This window comes from Xyrauchen texanus, chromosome 23, assembly GCF_025860055.1.
Source record: "Xyrauchen texanus isolate HMW12.3.18 chromosome 23, RBS_HiC_50CHRs, whole genome shotgun sequence".
Lineage (NCBI taxonomy): Eukaryota > Metazoa > Chordata > Actinopteri > Cypriniformes > Catostomidae > Xyrauchen > Xyrauchen texanus.
Window position 1 is genome coordinate 6766984 of NC_068298.1, and position 18369 is coordinate 6785352.

At 35.7% G+C, this 18369-nt stretch overlaps 2 protein-coding genes across 3 annotated transcripts; one reads left to right on the plus strand and one right to left on the minus strand.

The window, feature by feature from the left end:
* Positions 1–2753: 2753 nt before the first annotated feature.
* prelid1a (PRELI domain containing 1a) lies at positions 2754–8803 on the plus strand. Of its 2 annotated transcripts, none has more exons than XM_052154690.1 (6): positions 2754–2884; positions 3308–3422; positions 4967–5192; positions 6507–6620; positions 7807–7885; positions 7976–8803. In XM_052154690.1, exons 2-6 carry the CDS (start codon positions 3331–3333, stop codon positions 8095–8097), a joined length of 633 nt encoding a protein of 210 aa, XP_052010650.1. In that variant the 5' UTR covers positions 2754–2884; positions 3308–3330; the 3' UTR covers positions 8098–8803. The 2 variants fall into 2 exon arrangements, with proteins under 2 accessions (XP_052010650.1, XP_052010651.1); XM_052154691.1 differs by having other exon boundaries at positions 2769–2834.
* A 1195-nt stretch (positions 8804–9998) lies between these two features.
* mxd3 (MAX dimerization protein 3) lies at positions 9999–17777 on the minus strand. The gene is made up of 6 exons (XM_052154693.1): positions 17626–17777; positions 16862–16964; positions 15229–15258; positions 15009–15123; positions 11754–11919; positions 9999–11315 (listed from the first exon to the last, which is right to left on the minus strand). Exons 1-6 carry the CDS (start codon positions 17693–17695, stop codon positions 11200–11202), a joined length of 600 nt encoding a protein of 199 aa, XP_052010653.1. The 5' UTR covers positions 17696–17777; the 3' UTR covers positions 9999–11199.
* Positions 17778–18369: the final 592 nt, after the last annotated feature.

Here is an 18369-nt window from a genome sequence, read left to right on the forward strand (position 1 = left end):
ACATATAAAATGCACTGAAGTGAGGCTGATTGCACGAATAAAACCAAAATCTATCTGTGTTGTGCTTTATCAAAGCTACAGATCAGCAAAAAAACTGAAAAATCACCTGCTTCACACTAACATTTGGCTGAAGTGGTTATGAAAACAAAACAATAGCATCCACAATGCACCTGCTGCATTATTCATCGCCACTGAACAACTGAATGTTTTTCATACTGTAATCACTTCTTTTTGGTGCATTACAAAAGGGGCACAAAGAAAGGAAACCTTTGAGAATATATAAAGGTGCAGCTCAAACCTTTAGATTTGCTCTCTACATTCAAAAAGCCATAGGATGAAAATGATCGGCATTAGCACATCATAATACAGGTTCTATAATATTTATTGTCTTGTACATAACTGTGTCCAGTCCAGGACACATTTTTGTTTGGTCATTGGGTGGTTATTTTGAAATACCACTATTTATGACAGCTATTTCTTCAGGGCAGTACATTTTATTTTCTTAATGAATTGTTCTAAAACCATGTGCACATTTTATTTTTATTTTTTATAGTCTACATACAAGCAACAAAGATTGAAGGGTTTTTTTAATTTTATTTTCATGAAAACAAATTGCTTAAGAAATGCATGTTGTACAAGGGCTTGAACATTGCACTAGAGCAGGGGTTTTGTACTAGGTCCATGGACAACTGGAGGGGAAAAAACGATTACATTTTTTTTTAGGGCAGTAAAAATGAATATTTTATCATGAGGTATTAATTAAATATGCTTAAGGCAAAATAACTTTAAATTTATTTACTGAATTTGATATCATTATTGTTTCATTTTTTATTCTTATTTTCAAAGACTGGTCATTGAAAGTAATACATAAATAATAAATCTGCTTTGTATGGGGCTTGTAATGTACTAGTCTCTGTAAAGTTGCTTCAGAACAATATGTATTGTGAAAACGCTATACAAATAATTTAGAATTAATTTGAAAATGTTTCTCTTCAGATTCACCTAACATTACATTAGTGGGTAAAATGATACACTGTCAACATATTATGATGTTCATATTTTCCAGATCATATTTTATGTGGCTTTAGTACAGTGACAACATGCACTCATAAATGGGTCTTTATACTTGAATAGACAGACAGACAGACAGACAGAGAGAGATGATAGATAGATAGATAACAAATCAGATAGATAGATAACAAATCAGATAGATAGATAGATGGATGGATGGATGGATGGATGGATGGATAGATAGATAGATAGATAGATAGATAGATAGATAGATAGATAGATAGATAGATAGATAGATCAGATGATAGATGGATAGATAGATAGATAGATAGATAGATAGATAGATAGATAGATAGATAGATAGATAGATAGATAGATAGATCAATCAGATGATAGATAGATAGATGGATGGGTGGGTGGATAGATAGATAGATAGATAGATAGATAGATAGATAGATAGATAGATAGATAGATAGATAGATAGATAGATAGATAGATCAGATGATAGATAGATAGATGGATGGATGGATGGATGGATAGATAGATAGATCAATCAGATGATAGATAGATAGATAGATAGATAGATAGATAGATAGATAGATAGATAGATAGATAGATAGATCAGATGATAGATGGATAGATAGATAGATAGATAGATATATATATAGATAGATAGATAGATAGATAGATAGATAGATAGATAAATAAATCAGATGATAGATAGATAGATAGATAGATAGATAGATAGATAGATCAGATCAGATAGATAGATAGATAGATAGATAGATAGATAGATAGATAGATAGATAGATGGATGGGTGGGTGGATGGATGGATAGATAGATAGATAGATAGATAGATAGATAGATAGATAGATAGATAGATAGATAGATAGATAGATAGATAGATAGATAGATAGATAGATCAGATGATAGATAGATAGATAGATAGATAGATAGATAGATAGATAGATAGATAGATAGATAGATAGATAGATAGATAGATCAGATGATAGATGGATAGATAGATAGATCAATCAGATGATAGATAGATAGATAGATAGATAGATAGATAGATAGATAGATAGATAGATAGATAGATAGATAGATAGATGGATCAATCAGATGATAGATAGATAGATAGATAGATAGATAGATAGATAGATAGATAGATAGATAGATAGATAGATAAATCAGATGATAGATAGATAAATCAGATAGATAGATAGATAGATAGATAGATAGATAGATAGATAGATAGATAGATAGATAGATAGAAAGAAAGAAAGAATATACAAAGAATAGATAGATAGATATATTTGGGTTTGTATAGTTTGTAAACCCCCCTGTAGAACGCCTAATAGAAGTTTGGAACAAATGTAATCAATTTCTGCCCTCTACTGGTCCTAGTATGAAGTCGTTTTTAGTATGTGAAGCAAAACAAATCAAAAGAAGCGTTAAACACAACAAACACAAGTTTGGGTTAAATGCATACATATTAGCCTAATACTTAAAAATACAATTGTTATTATGAATAATAAACATGTAAAGTGTGTGGGGTGGGGGGCATAGCCTACGGTAAACTCACAGTTTTTTCTATTGATTATAGCACAAATTAACTATTTGTTAACTTTGAGAAATACTGTGTGGATGGTCATGATGAACTGCACGTAGATCAGCTGTACTGTACAGTGCTGTCATGTAAATGATCTTCCGGAAGTGTCGTCACTGACCACAACCTTCCTCCCTCCCTTCTGTTCAGTCACGTACAATCATGTATACCAGACACACAACCCGAATGATCGCCATGCGCGAGACGTGAAAGGTAGGAGTAGAAAATCGCCTCATAGGACGCTCGATAGTCTGTTTACTTTGGTAAGTGCTGTTTTACATCCATGTTTACTGTAGTGTCTGCACGCGCAAACAGAATCAGATTATTTCGTGCAATATTTCATTCAGAAATATAGTAAACGTGTTATCACCGAGCTAAACGGCACGAGCAGCTTTTCTGCATGACACTGATCAGCTGAAACTGTTCCAGTTCAGATTTCTAAATGACAAAATCTCAAAACTTAGTTAGCTGGCTGCCTAGACAGCATTGTTTGGCATGACAGTCTCAAAACCTACTGAACTGACTAGATAGACATTTTTGAGGATCACAATTAGAAAATGCTTATGGGTTACTCAACGGCACCTGATCAACATAAGGCATGGTCTTATCATCTAAATGTAATTTATCGTTGTGTCATGTTTAGATAATAATGCATTGCTGTTTTGGTCCTCATTTGCGGTTTTCAGCACAAGTGGGTTGAGTGGGAACAATGGTGAAATACTTCAGCTGTGCAGGCTTTCTGAAGAGCTCATGGGACCAAGTGTTTCTTGCATTCTGGCAGAGATATCCCAACCCCTACAGGTACAGATAACGTCTCGTTTTGGTTGTTGATGTTTAAGCTGACTGTGTGTATTATTATTACAGTTGAAGTACAGTACAATACACCTTAGCCAAATACTTTTAAACTCAGTTTTTCACAATTCCTGACATTTAATCGTATAGAACATTCCCTGTCGGGTCAGTTAGGATCGCTACTTTATTTTAAGATTGTGAAATGTCAGAATAATAGTAGAGATCATTATTTATTTCAGCTTTTATTTCTTTCATCACATTCCCAGTGGGTCAGAAGTTAACGTACACTTTGATTTGGTAGCATAGTTTAACTTGGGTCAAACATTTTGGGTATCTTTCCACAATCTTCTCACAATAAGTTGCTGGAATTTTGTCCCATTCCTCCAGACAGAACTGGTGTAATTGAGCCAGGTTTGTTTTTCACACTTTTTCAGACCTGCTCATACATTTTCAATCGGATTGAGCGTCAGGGCTTTGAGATGGCCACTCCAATACCTTGATTTTGTTGTCCTTAAGCCATTGTGCCACAACTTTGGAGGTATGCTTGGGGTCATTGTCCATTTGGAAGACCCATTTGCGACTGAACTTTAACTTCGTAGCTGATGTCTTGGGATGTTGCTTCAATATATCCACATACATTTCCTTCCTTATGATGCCATCTATTTTGTGAAGTGCACCAGTCCCTCCTGCAGCAAAGCACCCCCACAACATGATGCTGCCACCCCCATGCTTCTCGGTTGGGATGGTGTTCTTCAGCTTGCAAGCTTCACGCTTTTGCTTCCAAACATAACAATGGTCATTATGGCCAAACTGTTCACATTTTGTTTCATCAGACCAGTGGACATTTCTCCAAAAAGTAAGATCTTTGTCCCCATGTGCACTTGCAAACTGTAGTCTGGTGTTTTTATGGCAGTTTTGGAGCAGTGGTTTCTTCCTTGCTGAGCAGCCTTTCAGGTTATATCTATATAGGACTCGTTTTACTGTGGATATAGATACTTGTCTACCTGTTTCCTCCAGCATCTTCACAAGGTAATTTGCTGTTGTTCTGGGATTGATTTGTACTTTTTGCAGCAAACTAGTTCATCTCTAGGAGACAGAATGTGTGTCCTTCCTGAGGGGTATGATGGCTGCGTGGTCCCATGGTGTTTATATTTGCTTACTATTGTTTGTACAGATGAACGTGGTTCCTTCAGATGTTTGGAAATTGCTCCCAAGGATGAACCAGACTTGTGGAGGTTCACATTTTTTTTCAGAGGTCTTAGCTGATTTCTTTTGATTTTCCCATGATGCCAAGTAAAGAGGCACTGAGTTTGAAAGTAGGCCTTAAAATACATACACGGGTACACCTCCAATTCAGTACGCCTCCTATCAGAAGCTAATTGTCTAAAGGCTTGACGTAATTTTGTGGAATTTTCCAAGCTGCTTAATGGCACAGTTAACTTAGTGTATGTGAACATTTGACCCACTGGAATTGTGATATAGTCAATTAAATGTCTGATTCAGCTGTATATCCAACTTTTTAATTTCATGTCATGTTATTTTCTGTTCCTCAGTAATCATGTTTTGACAGAAGACATTGTATTTCGGGAAATCACTCCGGACAACCATCTCATTTCCAGACGACTCTTGACCAAAACTAGTAGAGCTCCTCGCTGGGCGGAGAAGTATCTGCCAGCTCATATGGCACAGAAAGCTTACATCATTGAGGACTCAATAGTGGATCCTCAAAGCAGGACCATGACCACGCTCACCTGGAACATCACTCACGCACGTGTCATGGTGGGCCACAGTCTCTATGACTGTCTATAATACACGCTGCGTTTGGGTGAATTTTATAAAGCGTGTTTGGTTCATAATTCATCACAAAATCAATAGGGGGAAGAAAAAAAATTTGTTTTAATGACAGTTTAGCACATTTACCACTCCGATTGTCATTACTAAAATCCAAACAAAAAGGGTAAAATTGTTATTTTAAATGAAAAGTTATTTAAAGTATTTTTAAATCATGATCATACTCCTATAATTTGTTCTGGTGATTTTTATAATATTAACATTGTGTCCAGAAGGGATCATTTTCATTACTTTATTATAGTAATAATGAGAGTTACCGGTCAAAAGTAAATATTCAGATGCATTAAAGGGATAGTTCACCCAAAAATGCAAATACTTTCATCATTTACTCACTCTCAAGCTGTCCCAGATGTGTATGACTTTATTTCTTCGGCAGAACACAAACCAAGATATTTAAATGGAGAAATGTTTGTTTTTCCATACAATGCAAGTGAATGGTGACCAAGTGTTCAAGCTTACAAAAAGTAACAAAGACAGCATAAAAGTACTCCATATGACTCCATTGGTTTAATCCATGTCTATTTTGGGTGAGAACTGACCAAAATGTAACTCCTTTTTTCACTATGATAACACGATTTTAAGATTAATTACATTTTAAAGCTTGATTCCTAGCACCATCTAGTGCTCTTTGGATGCATCAAGCGTTAGAAAGTGTAATAGAGCAGAAAATCCTGGTTGTGCCCAGAGACTTGGATTAAATAATTTAAATTATTCAGATTACCTTTTAAATTGCCTTTATGACTTTTTGGAGCTTGAAAATTTGGGTCACCATTCACATACATTGTATGGACAAACAGACATCATATCTCCGTTAAAAAACATTGTTTGTGTTCTGCGGAAGAAAGAAAGTCATAAGAGTTTGGGACGACATATGAGTGAGAAAATGATGAGAAAATTGTGTTTTTGGGTGAACTATTCCATGTGGAATCATGCTCTATACACATACTTTTAAATGTATTAAGTTAATTATAAATCAGGATTTGCTGTTAGTGTTTTGACAGTGAGGACTGTTTTATTTGATTTTTGTACTCTCTTGTCCTCTAGTGATAAATATTAATATATACAAGTGTTATTCATTGTACACATTCAACAGGTATTAAAGCTTTGCCAGCTGGCACATGTATATTAGCTACTTAAAATTAGTATTTTTGGTTGATTTCTTGGAATGGCTAAAATTCCTGCTTATTTTGAAACAACTGGCAAATGCTAACAACAAAATCTGCACCATGTTTTCTCATGTAGAGTATTGAAGAGCGCTGTATGTACAGAGTGAACGCTGACAACAACAGCTGGATAGAGATCAAGAGAGAAGCCTGGATCTCCTCCAACCTGTACGGCCTCTCTAGAGCAATTCAGGTCAGTGGGTAAAGAAAATAAATTCAACTGTAAATATTTCATATGAAATTATATCCTCAAAGGATGTTTATTTTCAGCAGTTTGTGATCTGTTGAAATGCATTAAAGGGATAGTTTACCCCAAAAATAAAATTTCTCTCATTATTTACTCACCCTCATGCCATCCCAGATGTGTATTACTTTCTTTCTTCAGAACACATTTGAAGAAAAATAGAAAAATATCTTAGCTCATTTGGTCCTTAAAATACAAGTGGATGGCTTCAAAAAGAAGAGATGGTGTCGGCATAAACGCATCTAAACAACTCAAGCAGTTAAATTAATGTCTTATAAAGAGAAACAATCACTTTTGGCTGCGAAAAAGATACGTTTTTAAGACTTTTTCATTATAAATCGGTCCGCATTAGTATGTGCGCGATGTGACGTAATTGCGAGAATGCTGAGTTAACGCGGTTTCTTGTGTGACAAATTTGCGTTGGCATGTTACGGACATAATCTCACATTCTTCTCTTGGTTGAGACATCTACGATAAGGACAAAAACGCACAATTGTGAGTAAAGAAACAAATGCAGATCTAAACCAAAACCAACGAAGCTTCTGTACAGCGCTCCTCCTACACACTTCCGGCTGTGACGCATATGCGTCAGTTCTCACATGCCAACACGATTACATGCACATACTGCTCCTGACCGGATTTAGAGTAAAAAAAAATAAGTTCTTAAATATTGATCTTTTTCGATACAAAAGCGGTCATTTCTCTTTATAAGACATTAACAGCTGGAGTCGTTTGGATGACGTTTATACTGACTGTCTGTTCTTTTTGGAGCTTCAAAGGTCTGATCACCATCCACTTGCATTTTAAGGACCAACTGAGCTAAGATATTTTTCTATTTTTCTTCAAAAGTGTTCAGCGGAAGAATGAATGTCATACACACCTCTGATATCATGAGGGTGAGAAACTGATAAGAGAATTTTCATTTTTGGGTGAACTATCCCTTTAAGACGTTAAATATCATTAAGTATACTACAGCCTGGACTGTCAAGTTGATGTAGGTGATGACACGCATCACGTGTGGTGTTTATAGCGAGCTGCTGATTAGTCTGCAGTTACATTATGCCACTTGAACTTTCACAACACTTAGCAACAATGATGTTTCTTCAAAGTGGTTTCCGTCTTACCCCATTTTTAGGAATTTGGTCTAGCCCGGTTTAAGAGCAACGTTACAAAGACCATGAAAGGCTTTGAATATGTGTTGGCCAAGATGCAAGGTAAGATGTCAGCGAGAGTTCAAGCATGAAGAGGTTGCTTAATGGTTTAATTAATTTAGTTGTAAACATCCATCTCTAATTATCCCACAGGTGAAATACCAACAAGAACACTGGCAGAAACTGCAACTGTAAAGGCACGCAAGACTGCACTCGCTGCCAAAGAGAAAGCAAAAGATTTAGCCTCACAAGCGCAGAAGAAACAGTATGTATGATGAGCAGACGACGGGTTTGGACATGTCGCAGCTGTGCACTGTGCCCGGACTCTCCCAGTTCTGCTGAAAAGGGGTGTGCCATTCCATCATACAGGGCACATTTGTTAGACGAGGTTTGATGGAGATTTTTAAATGAGCTTTTGGATACACAAGTTGATAAATACAACTGTGCTTCCTCTGACATCGAATGCATTTCCTGCTCTGATGCTACATCGCACCTGTTCCCTCTCTAAACCAAAACCCTGGAGTAAAATTTGATTTAATGCATCCGCATACTTCTCTTTCTGCTTTATCGAGTATGGTTTACATGAGACGTTGTTTGCATTTCAGATTAATTTCTGTGATTTTAATTGATCGATTTCCAAGATGGCCATCTCTGAATCTTCATATTCACTCTTGCTGAGGTTTAGAAATCGGCCTTGTTTATCCATGTGATTTGTTGCTTCAAATTGAAGTTCTGTCTTTATTGATGGGTCCACAATTCCAGCAGTCATTGCCTACTTGATACAGTGTCTATAGAGTTCTGCAGAGTGGCCTAGTCTTTGGCACATGCGAGAATATGCCGTAAAGAATTGCTGTGTCCGTAAACAAGTGTTACATTTGTTATAGAAAATATGTCAAATTTTGATGAAACAGATAGCTTAACTTGATTTATAACTCTAAATAATTGTGATCAACAGTTATCTGTAATAAATATTTTCTATCTGACGCATTTTTTCATTTCTCATTTGTGATTTTAATTCATTTGGATGCTTTTACATCTCTTACATGTGCACAACACTTGAGCCGGGAAGAACGCCGGTAAAGGTGTTTATATGCAATACAAAATCAGGGTAATGGGAACAAATGTGTGCCGACCGGTTTCCCGGTTTGTTTTTTAAAGCTGTTTGTGACCTTTCCCTGATAAAAGTAAAACCATTTAGCCAATCATAACAGCTCATTTACATATAAAGGTCTTATGTGCAGTAGCCTATCAAAAGAGCCCGATTTTAATGATCAAAGATAGAGTGGAAAATTGGCAACTGAAACTAAATTACGACTGTTTTTAGCAAACCTATAAATAAGTTAACCATAAAGGCTACATGATTTGCACATTTCAGTTTCATAAAATTCCATCAAATGGAATTACGTAATCTTTCAAATAATAATAAAACTTTTAAAGATTACGGAATTCAATTTGATGGAATTTTGTTATGAAATTGAAATGCGTAAAGCTCAAGAATAGGCTAAAAAACTATTTTCGGCACGAAACAACATTCAGCCCAAGGTGCATGTATTTCCAAATGAAATGGGATATTCTTTGGGAAACAGTATATAGTGTGAGATCCATCAGAAACAGAGATAGGTACTATAGTTTGATTAGAGGTTGCAAATAAAATGTTTTTCTGAGGATTATCATGCACTGATTAATTGTCCAATTTAAGACAAGGAACATGTATAAAGGGAATAAGTACTGTAAATGGGGTACATTTTTCATTTATGTTGATTTTAATGAATATATGTATAGAATAGAATATGGCCCATTTAATGGAAATGCATAATGAAATTAAGATGTGTAAACCTTAAAATACAATTTAGAGTGTATGTAGTAATGAAGTAAAAATTACTCAAAAGAATTTGATGAAAATTACACACAGTGTAATTAAGTAAAATAAAACACTATGTAATACAATGTCATGTTTCAAAACATATGGAGTGTAATAAGTGTTAATAGAGCTGCGATACATAAGTGTAATTGACAAATTTGTTCCAATCAAGTTCAGTCAAATTCTGATTGCATCCCTTGAGGACTTTTCTCATGCAGCGCAACCACACAGAACAGAACAAATGTTGCACAGCATAATGACAATGAGTCAACTTAAATACATAAAATATTTATTTGTACAAAAGTTTTATGTTGGTAAAAAATAATAAAATGCTACATATGAGTACAAGGAGAGACATAAATACAAAGGTGTTCCTGGTCGAATGACATACAAATAAGGCATTTGGTGTTCAAACAGTACATACAATGTACATTTAGCAGTGTACATTAACACAATTAATGTACAAACATCTAAAAACACAGGCATGATTATAATAGTTTGCATAAAAGGCTGATTTGAGCAGGTATTGAACAGTTTGCAAATACAGCCCATGTATTTTACCAATATTACATAAAAAAGGTAACAACCAGGACTTTTTCACATGAGCAAAGACTAACACATCTTAAAGGGGGATACAACTGTTAAAAAAATCTACCGTAAAAAAAAAAATATATATATATATATAAAAAATTAACTTCAGTATTTTATGTTTTTCAGGCTTCTTGCGTAGTAAGAGCTTGTCCGGAGTTTTAATAGCACCAACGTTAATTCACTCAAGTAAACCAAAGAACAGGACTAAAAAAGATGCAGAAAAAGAGTTGTGGGAACCGAGCAGTTCAATAACAATCATTTAAAGCCTTATTGTACCTCTGCCAAGTAACAGTCATAAAATATGAATTGCAGCATAACCTTTGAATTAGCCTCCCCAATCTTTTCCATTAGAAAAACATATCAAACATTTGATAAAATTGCATTTAAATAATTTGCAATTTGACACATTAGCAATCCTGAATGGAGCGACATACATCTAAACGAGACATTGCAAGTGCTCATGCGTATGCTTTGTGCAATGTATTTAAAACAAAAAGACGACAAATTAAATATGCCGGATATTAAAGGTATAAGTGCAAGCAAATGTGTACTGCAGGCTGACCCTATAGTTAAGCTCATTTGCTGGATAGAAGACAACTAGCCGGTACAATGTTATCATAACTAGTCTGGATAAAAAATAAAATCATTATGTGAAAGTATAGCATCACCAAACTTGTTACACTTGAATCAAGTGTGTGTATAGCATACTAGAGCACCATAATGGCATTTGTGAAGAATACACAACACAAACGTTTTCCAGTCATGCTTACAAGTAGTTTGCGACGGATGGTTCCAAAACAAGGCTTTTCTGTGGTAAGAATGGCAAAGCCCATCACACATTTTCAGTTTTGAGTCCTGTTGTGATGTTCCTCATACTCTTAATACCGTTTCGTAATGTTTCTAGGTATGAGACGGTCTGATATGGTCATAACCAGGCATGATCAGAGGTGGAGTAGCTGTGGTCCACCTCAGCATGTGATGAGCCCAAACCATCTGTATCCAGAGTCCACACCATGCTCTCCACATCTATTTCGATGTCCTCTGTAATGTAACAAACAAATCTAATCATATCGTTACTCCTGTGATTATGTACTTGCACTATAACCTATTACAATAGGCTTAATAACAATAACTTCAGTATTAAGAAACAACTTTGAATAATAATAGATCGATTTGTCAGCCAGACTGATTAATCAGTCGATATATGACCATTTTGTGATTATCGTCATTACTGTCCATACTGTTATTTTACAGTATGTGTATTTTCAGTATATTTACAGTGTACGTACTTACCCAAGGAAGTACTGAGTAATATTAGGTAACTACATGTACTTAATATGGGTGAAGGTTAGGGTTCGATTTTGGGTTTGTACTATAGTTGCTGTAATTACTGTATATAGTACGTTAATGTAGAACAGTACTGTAAAATAAAGTGCTACCATAACATTAATATTGCCTGATTATGTGGTTAATTTTTACCTCTCTCAGAGTCTGATCTCTCTGAGGACACAGCAGACCCAAGGCTGTCATTACGCATCCGCTCCGTGCTGCCCTGCAGTTTCTCCAACCGTATGCGCAGTTCTCTCTGCTTCCAGCGCAGCCGATCCTTCAACAGCTCTGCACGCTCATCCTGCGCCTGCAGTTTCTGCAAGAGCACGTGAACACAAGAGTGTGACCACATAATTGACATAATGCACCACTATCTCTAATTGATTACTCTGTGTTGGCAGACCACAGTTTTGAACCAGTTAGTATACAGTAAATGTTCTAGTGCTTCTTTAAAACAATATATAATATATATTGTCTGTAAAACTGAATGTTTTTAAATGTTTTGTATTTAGTTTTTTTTTAGATACATTTTGCTGTAAGCCCTAACTCTGGTGGGTTATACTCCAAATTAAACCAAGCGCACACTACAAGACTGATGCTAGTCATCCTTTGAAGTTTAAGTATTTAGCAAAAAGCCCCAGATTGTGGCCAACTCGCTGTTAGTGCCCTTCAGCCCATCATTAGTTTTGTGCACCAACACAACAGAAAAACAAAAACCTGTGACACTTTAAATGTGCACAGGGCAACGTTTTTCTCTCTTGTAGTGTGTTCTTGGCATCTGTGAATCAAATTATTATTAGAGTGGTCATGACATGAGGAATCCAATTTTGATTGACATTTTGACATATAAGGGGGTCATGGCACTATAAAAATATACTGCAAGTTTTAGAACTCAAAGCTTCTGCTCCAGCCCAAAAAGAGCATTTATTGTTTCCACCCCGCATAAACTCATTTTGAAATTTTCTACATTGTGACATCACAGTGTAGTGCAATTTGCATAGTCCCCACCACACAACATATGTAATCGTCACGGCCGGTGAGCTGACAGAGAGATAAAGCAGCTGGGAAACTACAACACTGAACATGGTACTGTTGTAACTGTAGTCTGCGTAGGGCACCATCTTACCCTAGGGGGGCACCAAAAAGTCCACTGGCTGTCTTTACTTGCACGTTATACGTTATTTAAGGACACGAAAGCAGTTGCGGAACACAGATGATCACTTGAAATCGTCGGTCTGTGGGGACGTTAAAAAGCACTTACGTTCTCACACGTCGGACACCTCGAGATAGAACACGTGCACAGAGCTCTTAGTCAGCTTCCGGGGGCGGGTGACAGATGTCTAACCTGGCAAAATATTGATGGTCGGCTGACAGAGACTTTGTTCTACGGATGGTGAGGAATAAAGGCAAGTTGTGCTGGGAGGACCACAACATCATGGTTTTGGACTTTTTTTCCAGAGCGACCCAAGCGAAGCGGGACAGTTTCAAAGAGTGTAAAAAATGACTGCACCAACGGAAGGTAAGCTTCGCACAGCTTTTTCCTGCAAAGCTGAGAATTGATGCCAAGGATGGACGTAAGACTTTTACATGCCCACGACAAGCTATGGCCTTCATTAAATCAATGGTGTGAGTGGGTCATTTTGCCTGCACTCAATCAACAATACAGATTACACATCGTGCATTTTACTGATGCAGCCTGAGAGGTTTTGTTGTTCTGTTGTCTTCCTACTGGCTCCTGCCTGACTCTCTCTTTCTTTTTCTTCCTCCTTTGTTGACTTGCTGTTGAGCTCATCAATTCAATTTGTGGGTTTGATGTTATTGTTTACTAGGGCCTTTTTAATTTATTTTAACACATATATGTACAGTTTAATGGCATGGTTTATGTTATGGGAAAAGAAAATATATACAGTATATGTATGTAAAAATCACCAGACTTGAGCAAACTAGTAGCAACAGTGCAGCTGAAAATCTCATGGCCATGCATGGACCACCGGATTTCTGTTATGCCATGCAATTGTGCCTTGTGATGAATGCAGGACCCCTGCACGAGACTCTGCGCTGTTTTTACTCCTCTTAGGCGATATCAATGTAAACACAGCTGTTAATTAATTACGAGAGTGTAAACAGATGGCATTAAATCTGCATTAAATCTTACCTAATCTGTCTTGACGAGATATTAAAGCAAACACAGACGTTAATGTATAAGCAGATGGGACAAATTCTTCAAAGTGTTAGATTTGTGTGAACTATATAAGCTGCATGCTGTCGGCATTCTTACTGCATTAAGTCAGTATTAATGTATATCTAATAATTACAGAGCAAAATGTCATTTTGCATTAAATAAATTTTTTCTTTTTTATATACCTTTTTTATGTTTAATTACTGTTGCTGAAAAACTTAAAGCACTGATTACTCTGTTCTCTATTTAATTACTGGCTCTGAAGACACTGAAGGCCACATTGTTTTAATTACAATTTTTAATATAAATATATATATATTAAATTAGTAAAATAACAGTGTTTTATTGCATATTTGACATAAAACTGTTAATGAAGCTCATTTGGCTTTTTACTTGGCATATGAGAAAAAGGCTAAACCATTTCATTTATTTATTTATTTATTTTTTTGAACATATTTTTATTTTATTTTACAATACATGTACAATACAGGATTTTCAGACAAAAAGAAAGAAAACACACCCTCCCTAGTCCCTACCCCAACAAGAGAGCCATAAAGGTATATTCACACCCAAAAAAAAAAAAAAAAAATTCATTTATTTTTTTATGCATTATTTATTTTATTTTTTTAACAGAATTATTATTTTTTTTACAATAATAACAAGGTGCTGTTTAGTTTGTAATGTATTCGTTGTGCCCTCTTGTGGATTTAGGACGTTTTAAATGTATATATTTGATTTACAACTTTATTGCATTTTTGCATAGATTGAAGTAGAGAACATTTGGTCAGAACCTCTAGTACATTACATGTTCCTTTGTTTAGTAACCTTATGTCCAGGTTTTTTAAATCACATAAGCATTTTTCCTTCAGAATCTTGAGAAAATTGTGATCTTTATTCTAAGCAATAAACATTGTGATTCTCGATTCATCCAGAATCGTGCAGCTCTGATATGTATACATGTTTAAATGTATATGTTTGCATGTATGTATATACTGTATGGTTGCATTCTCTTTGCACTGGACGCGTCTGTCACCATTAAAAATTCCTTGTGTGTAAGCATACTTGGCAATAAAGCTCATTCTGATTATGATACTCTCCAGCAACTGGCACTTTTATTTGTATATATATGTATTTGTAAATAATTATGCAGTTTCTATATACCATAAAATTATGGTTGTTAAGTGGTCAAATGCAGAGTCTTTTGTTTACAGATCATTTCTGCTCACCTTGATGTGCAGCTGTGCATCTCTGAGCAGGTTGAGGGTTGTGTTCCTCGCTGAATCGGAGGATAGAGGAACCTGCTGTTTTAGCTGCTCTAGACAATGTCTCAACTGAGCTCTCCTACAACCACAAAACACACAACATTAACAATCTGCTTTTAAACAAGCCATATGTAATAAGAAACTATGCACAGAATTAAAAAATTATATATAATTAAGAAAGTACCTGTGTTTCTCCAATTCATTGTGAACAGACCTGAAACACAAATAAACAGTTTTAGTTTGCAGTAATTTTGCCATTTAGTTACAAAATAAAATGTTAGTGGTGTTTGTTCATGCAAAGTTTAGTGCCTTTATGGTGTTAAGGATGGTTGACAGGATATTGCTATGTGAGTGCTAAGTTGTTCTAGAGACTATTAAGCAGAGACAGCCACTTTAATTAAAATGAATGGGAGAAATCGGAATGCCCATTGGCCAACGGATTTAGAAAAGGAGAATGCCCATGTGCATTAGCTAGACAAGCTAGGGAAATAACGCTTTTTAGTGTAATCTGAGGTAAAGAAGCTCAGATTTTACTGCTGATTAGAAATATATTCTTTGATCGTAACCTTGACCAAGTTTTTTGGAGATTTCGGCCTTTCCCCATTCAAGTAGATGGGAGCTTTGATGCTGCTTGTTTACATAGAAAAATAGCTGCCCAGCCTGCCCGAGAGCATACCAAAGATGTTCGCTGAGTGGACTGACTTGCTTTGAAAGGGACTTTGGTTGTTCTTACTATGTATTCTGGTTGGTATCATACTGGCCCACTTCAAAAAAGCCCAGCCCCAAATCTCTGTAATATTCTGGTCTCTAAATATGGAGTGAGTCCTTTCTTTCAATACAATATTATGAGATTATTTCCTGTTTTATTGTTTTTGCCAGGTGAAAATTACTCATCTGATTACTGAAAATATATAGTATATTAAATATGTCTCAACTAAAGAGAGCTCAGTTGAGAAATAAATATAAAAATATATATTTTTGGGAGTGGTGGTGTTGGCGTAGTGGGCTAAAGCACATAACTGTTAATCAGAAGGTCTCTGGTTCAAGCCCCACAGCCACCACCATTGTGTCCTTGAGCAAGACACTTAACTCCAGGTTGCTCCGGGGGGATTGTCCCTGTAATAACTGTAAGTCACATTGGATAAAAGCGTCTGCCAAATGCATAAATGTAAATGTATATTTTACTAATGATTTTTCTTATTTTCTTAAATTAAGACCAAGATTTGGGTTTATGCTGTACCTAACAATTAAGTTTTTTTCTTCTTATAGTTTTATATCAGTTATGTACATTGGGGTGTTCTCCGTTAAAGGAATATTCCAGGTTCAATACAAGTTAAGCTCAATCAACAGCATTTGTGGTATAATATTGATTACCAAAAATGTATTTAGACTCTCCATCCTTTTCTTTTTAAAAAAAGCAAAAATCTTGGTTCCAGTAAGACACTTACAATGGAAGTGAAATAAATGTTTGTGGTAATCAATATTATGCCACAAATGCTGTCGATTGAGCTTAACTTGTGTTGAACCCGAAATATTCCAATACATTTTATGTAGCTTACTTAATGTTTATTGCATTATTTTAGTGTCACATGTGTTACCCTGATGGCATAGGTGAAAATGTGTCCTGTTTCGACATGTAAATTGGACTGGGACTAAAAAGTGGAAGTGAGCGGCCAGAGCGGCCTATGTGTTTTATATATATATATATAACACATAGGTTTTTTTAGACAAGTGTTATACAGTATTATGAATAGAACAGACAACAGCCATCTGCGAACAAAAGAGCAGGATCTGATGTGCACCTTACACACACTCACCTGCTGCTCCCTTGTGAATGAGTCTTTGATTTCTGTTTCTTTCTCTTATCTGCGACCCCATTACTGTAAAATGGTAGCACTGAGGCATAACCGTGTTCAGCCTCTGCAAATTAATAAATAAATAAATAAATAATACACAACATGAGTTGTCATTATCAAAGCCTACTTCCTTTAATAAAAAAATGCTTTTAAATATGCTTAAAATAAGTCACATTAGGACATACACACATACAACGGACGTTTGACTGTTGCCTAATTTTAAATCTAAAAACACAAGTGCTTTAGAAAGATGTTTTTTGCAACTATATGTCAGCATCCCAAATCAAATCAGCTGTACTCGAGACCGCTTTCTGGTTTTGGCGCCATCGAATTGTTTGAAACAATGTTTCCAGCGGAACGCTACGTAGTGACAATGTATCCAGTGAACAAGTTGTCACGGTTGATACATTGTAACTACAGTAGAATAACGTGCAGCGCTGCTGCATTTTCAAATCTATGACGATTTCGCGCCTTTGTGTCCAAAACAGAACTGAAATGTAGGTCACCGGACCAAACACAATAATATCAACTATAAGACACCATTTCTTTACACTACAAAAACACAAATGGACCTTTGCAACAAAGAACCCCCGCTCAGAATCCCCATGAAAAAACAATGTGTAAACATTAAGGAGTCTTTGAAAAATACATACAAACAGCAGACTGTCCGAAACGGCTAGTGTTTCAATGCAAACAATATGAGAAGGAAATAAGCCGTGTGATACCTCTTTCCCTGCGCTCCAGATATTCCGCTGCCTGCAGGAGCACTTGAATGTTGCACGTATTAACCTCCATTTTTTGACAATCAGTGTTAATAGCCGCCAACAGCGAGACTATGATCTATTGAAGTGAAGAGAAGAGAACAGTTCGGTTTGGCTGATTCAGCTCGCCACGTCATACGCGTCAGTCTCGTCATCACGCCCTCCACGCGCACAGAGCGACCGCTCCCTTCATCTGAGACCAAAACAACACAGATTATAATACTAATATTTTCGCTTTGCCATTGATTTGGGTGCTAAACAAATGAAGCTTAAATGAAGACTGAGAAAACTTAAACGTGAGATGAAGTGCAGATTTTATTCTGCAAACCTGCAAGAGTGGATTAAGACTACTGAACTTGAGAAGTGTAGGACAAAACAAATAAAAAATGCATAGGCCTAATTGTCAACATATTAAAAAATTTATACAAAAAAATGCAAGGAAGTAATACATTGACACAAAACAGATATCATAATCACATTATAATCAGATATTGATAATCGTATAGACATATACATTAGACTTCATAACCATATAACCATACATAAATATTATGCCGCTTGTAGTAAAATTAAAATACATAATTGTTAGCATATTTTGTATTAATTTTAATAAAGACCTATATATGATATGTAAAATAAGATTAAAATAATACAATATTTCACTAAAACAATTTTTTAAAACTGCTAAACTTGAGTGACTAAAGAACA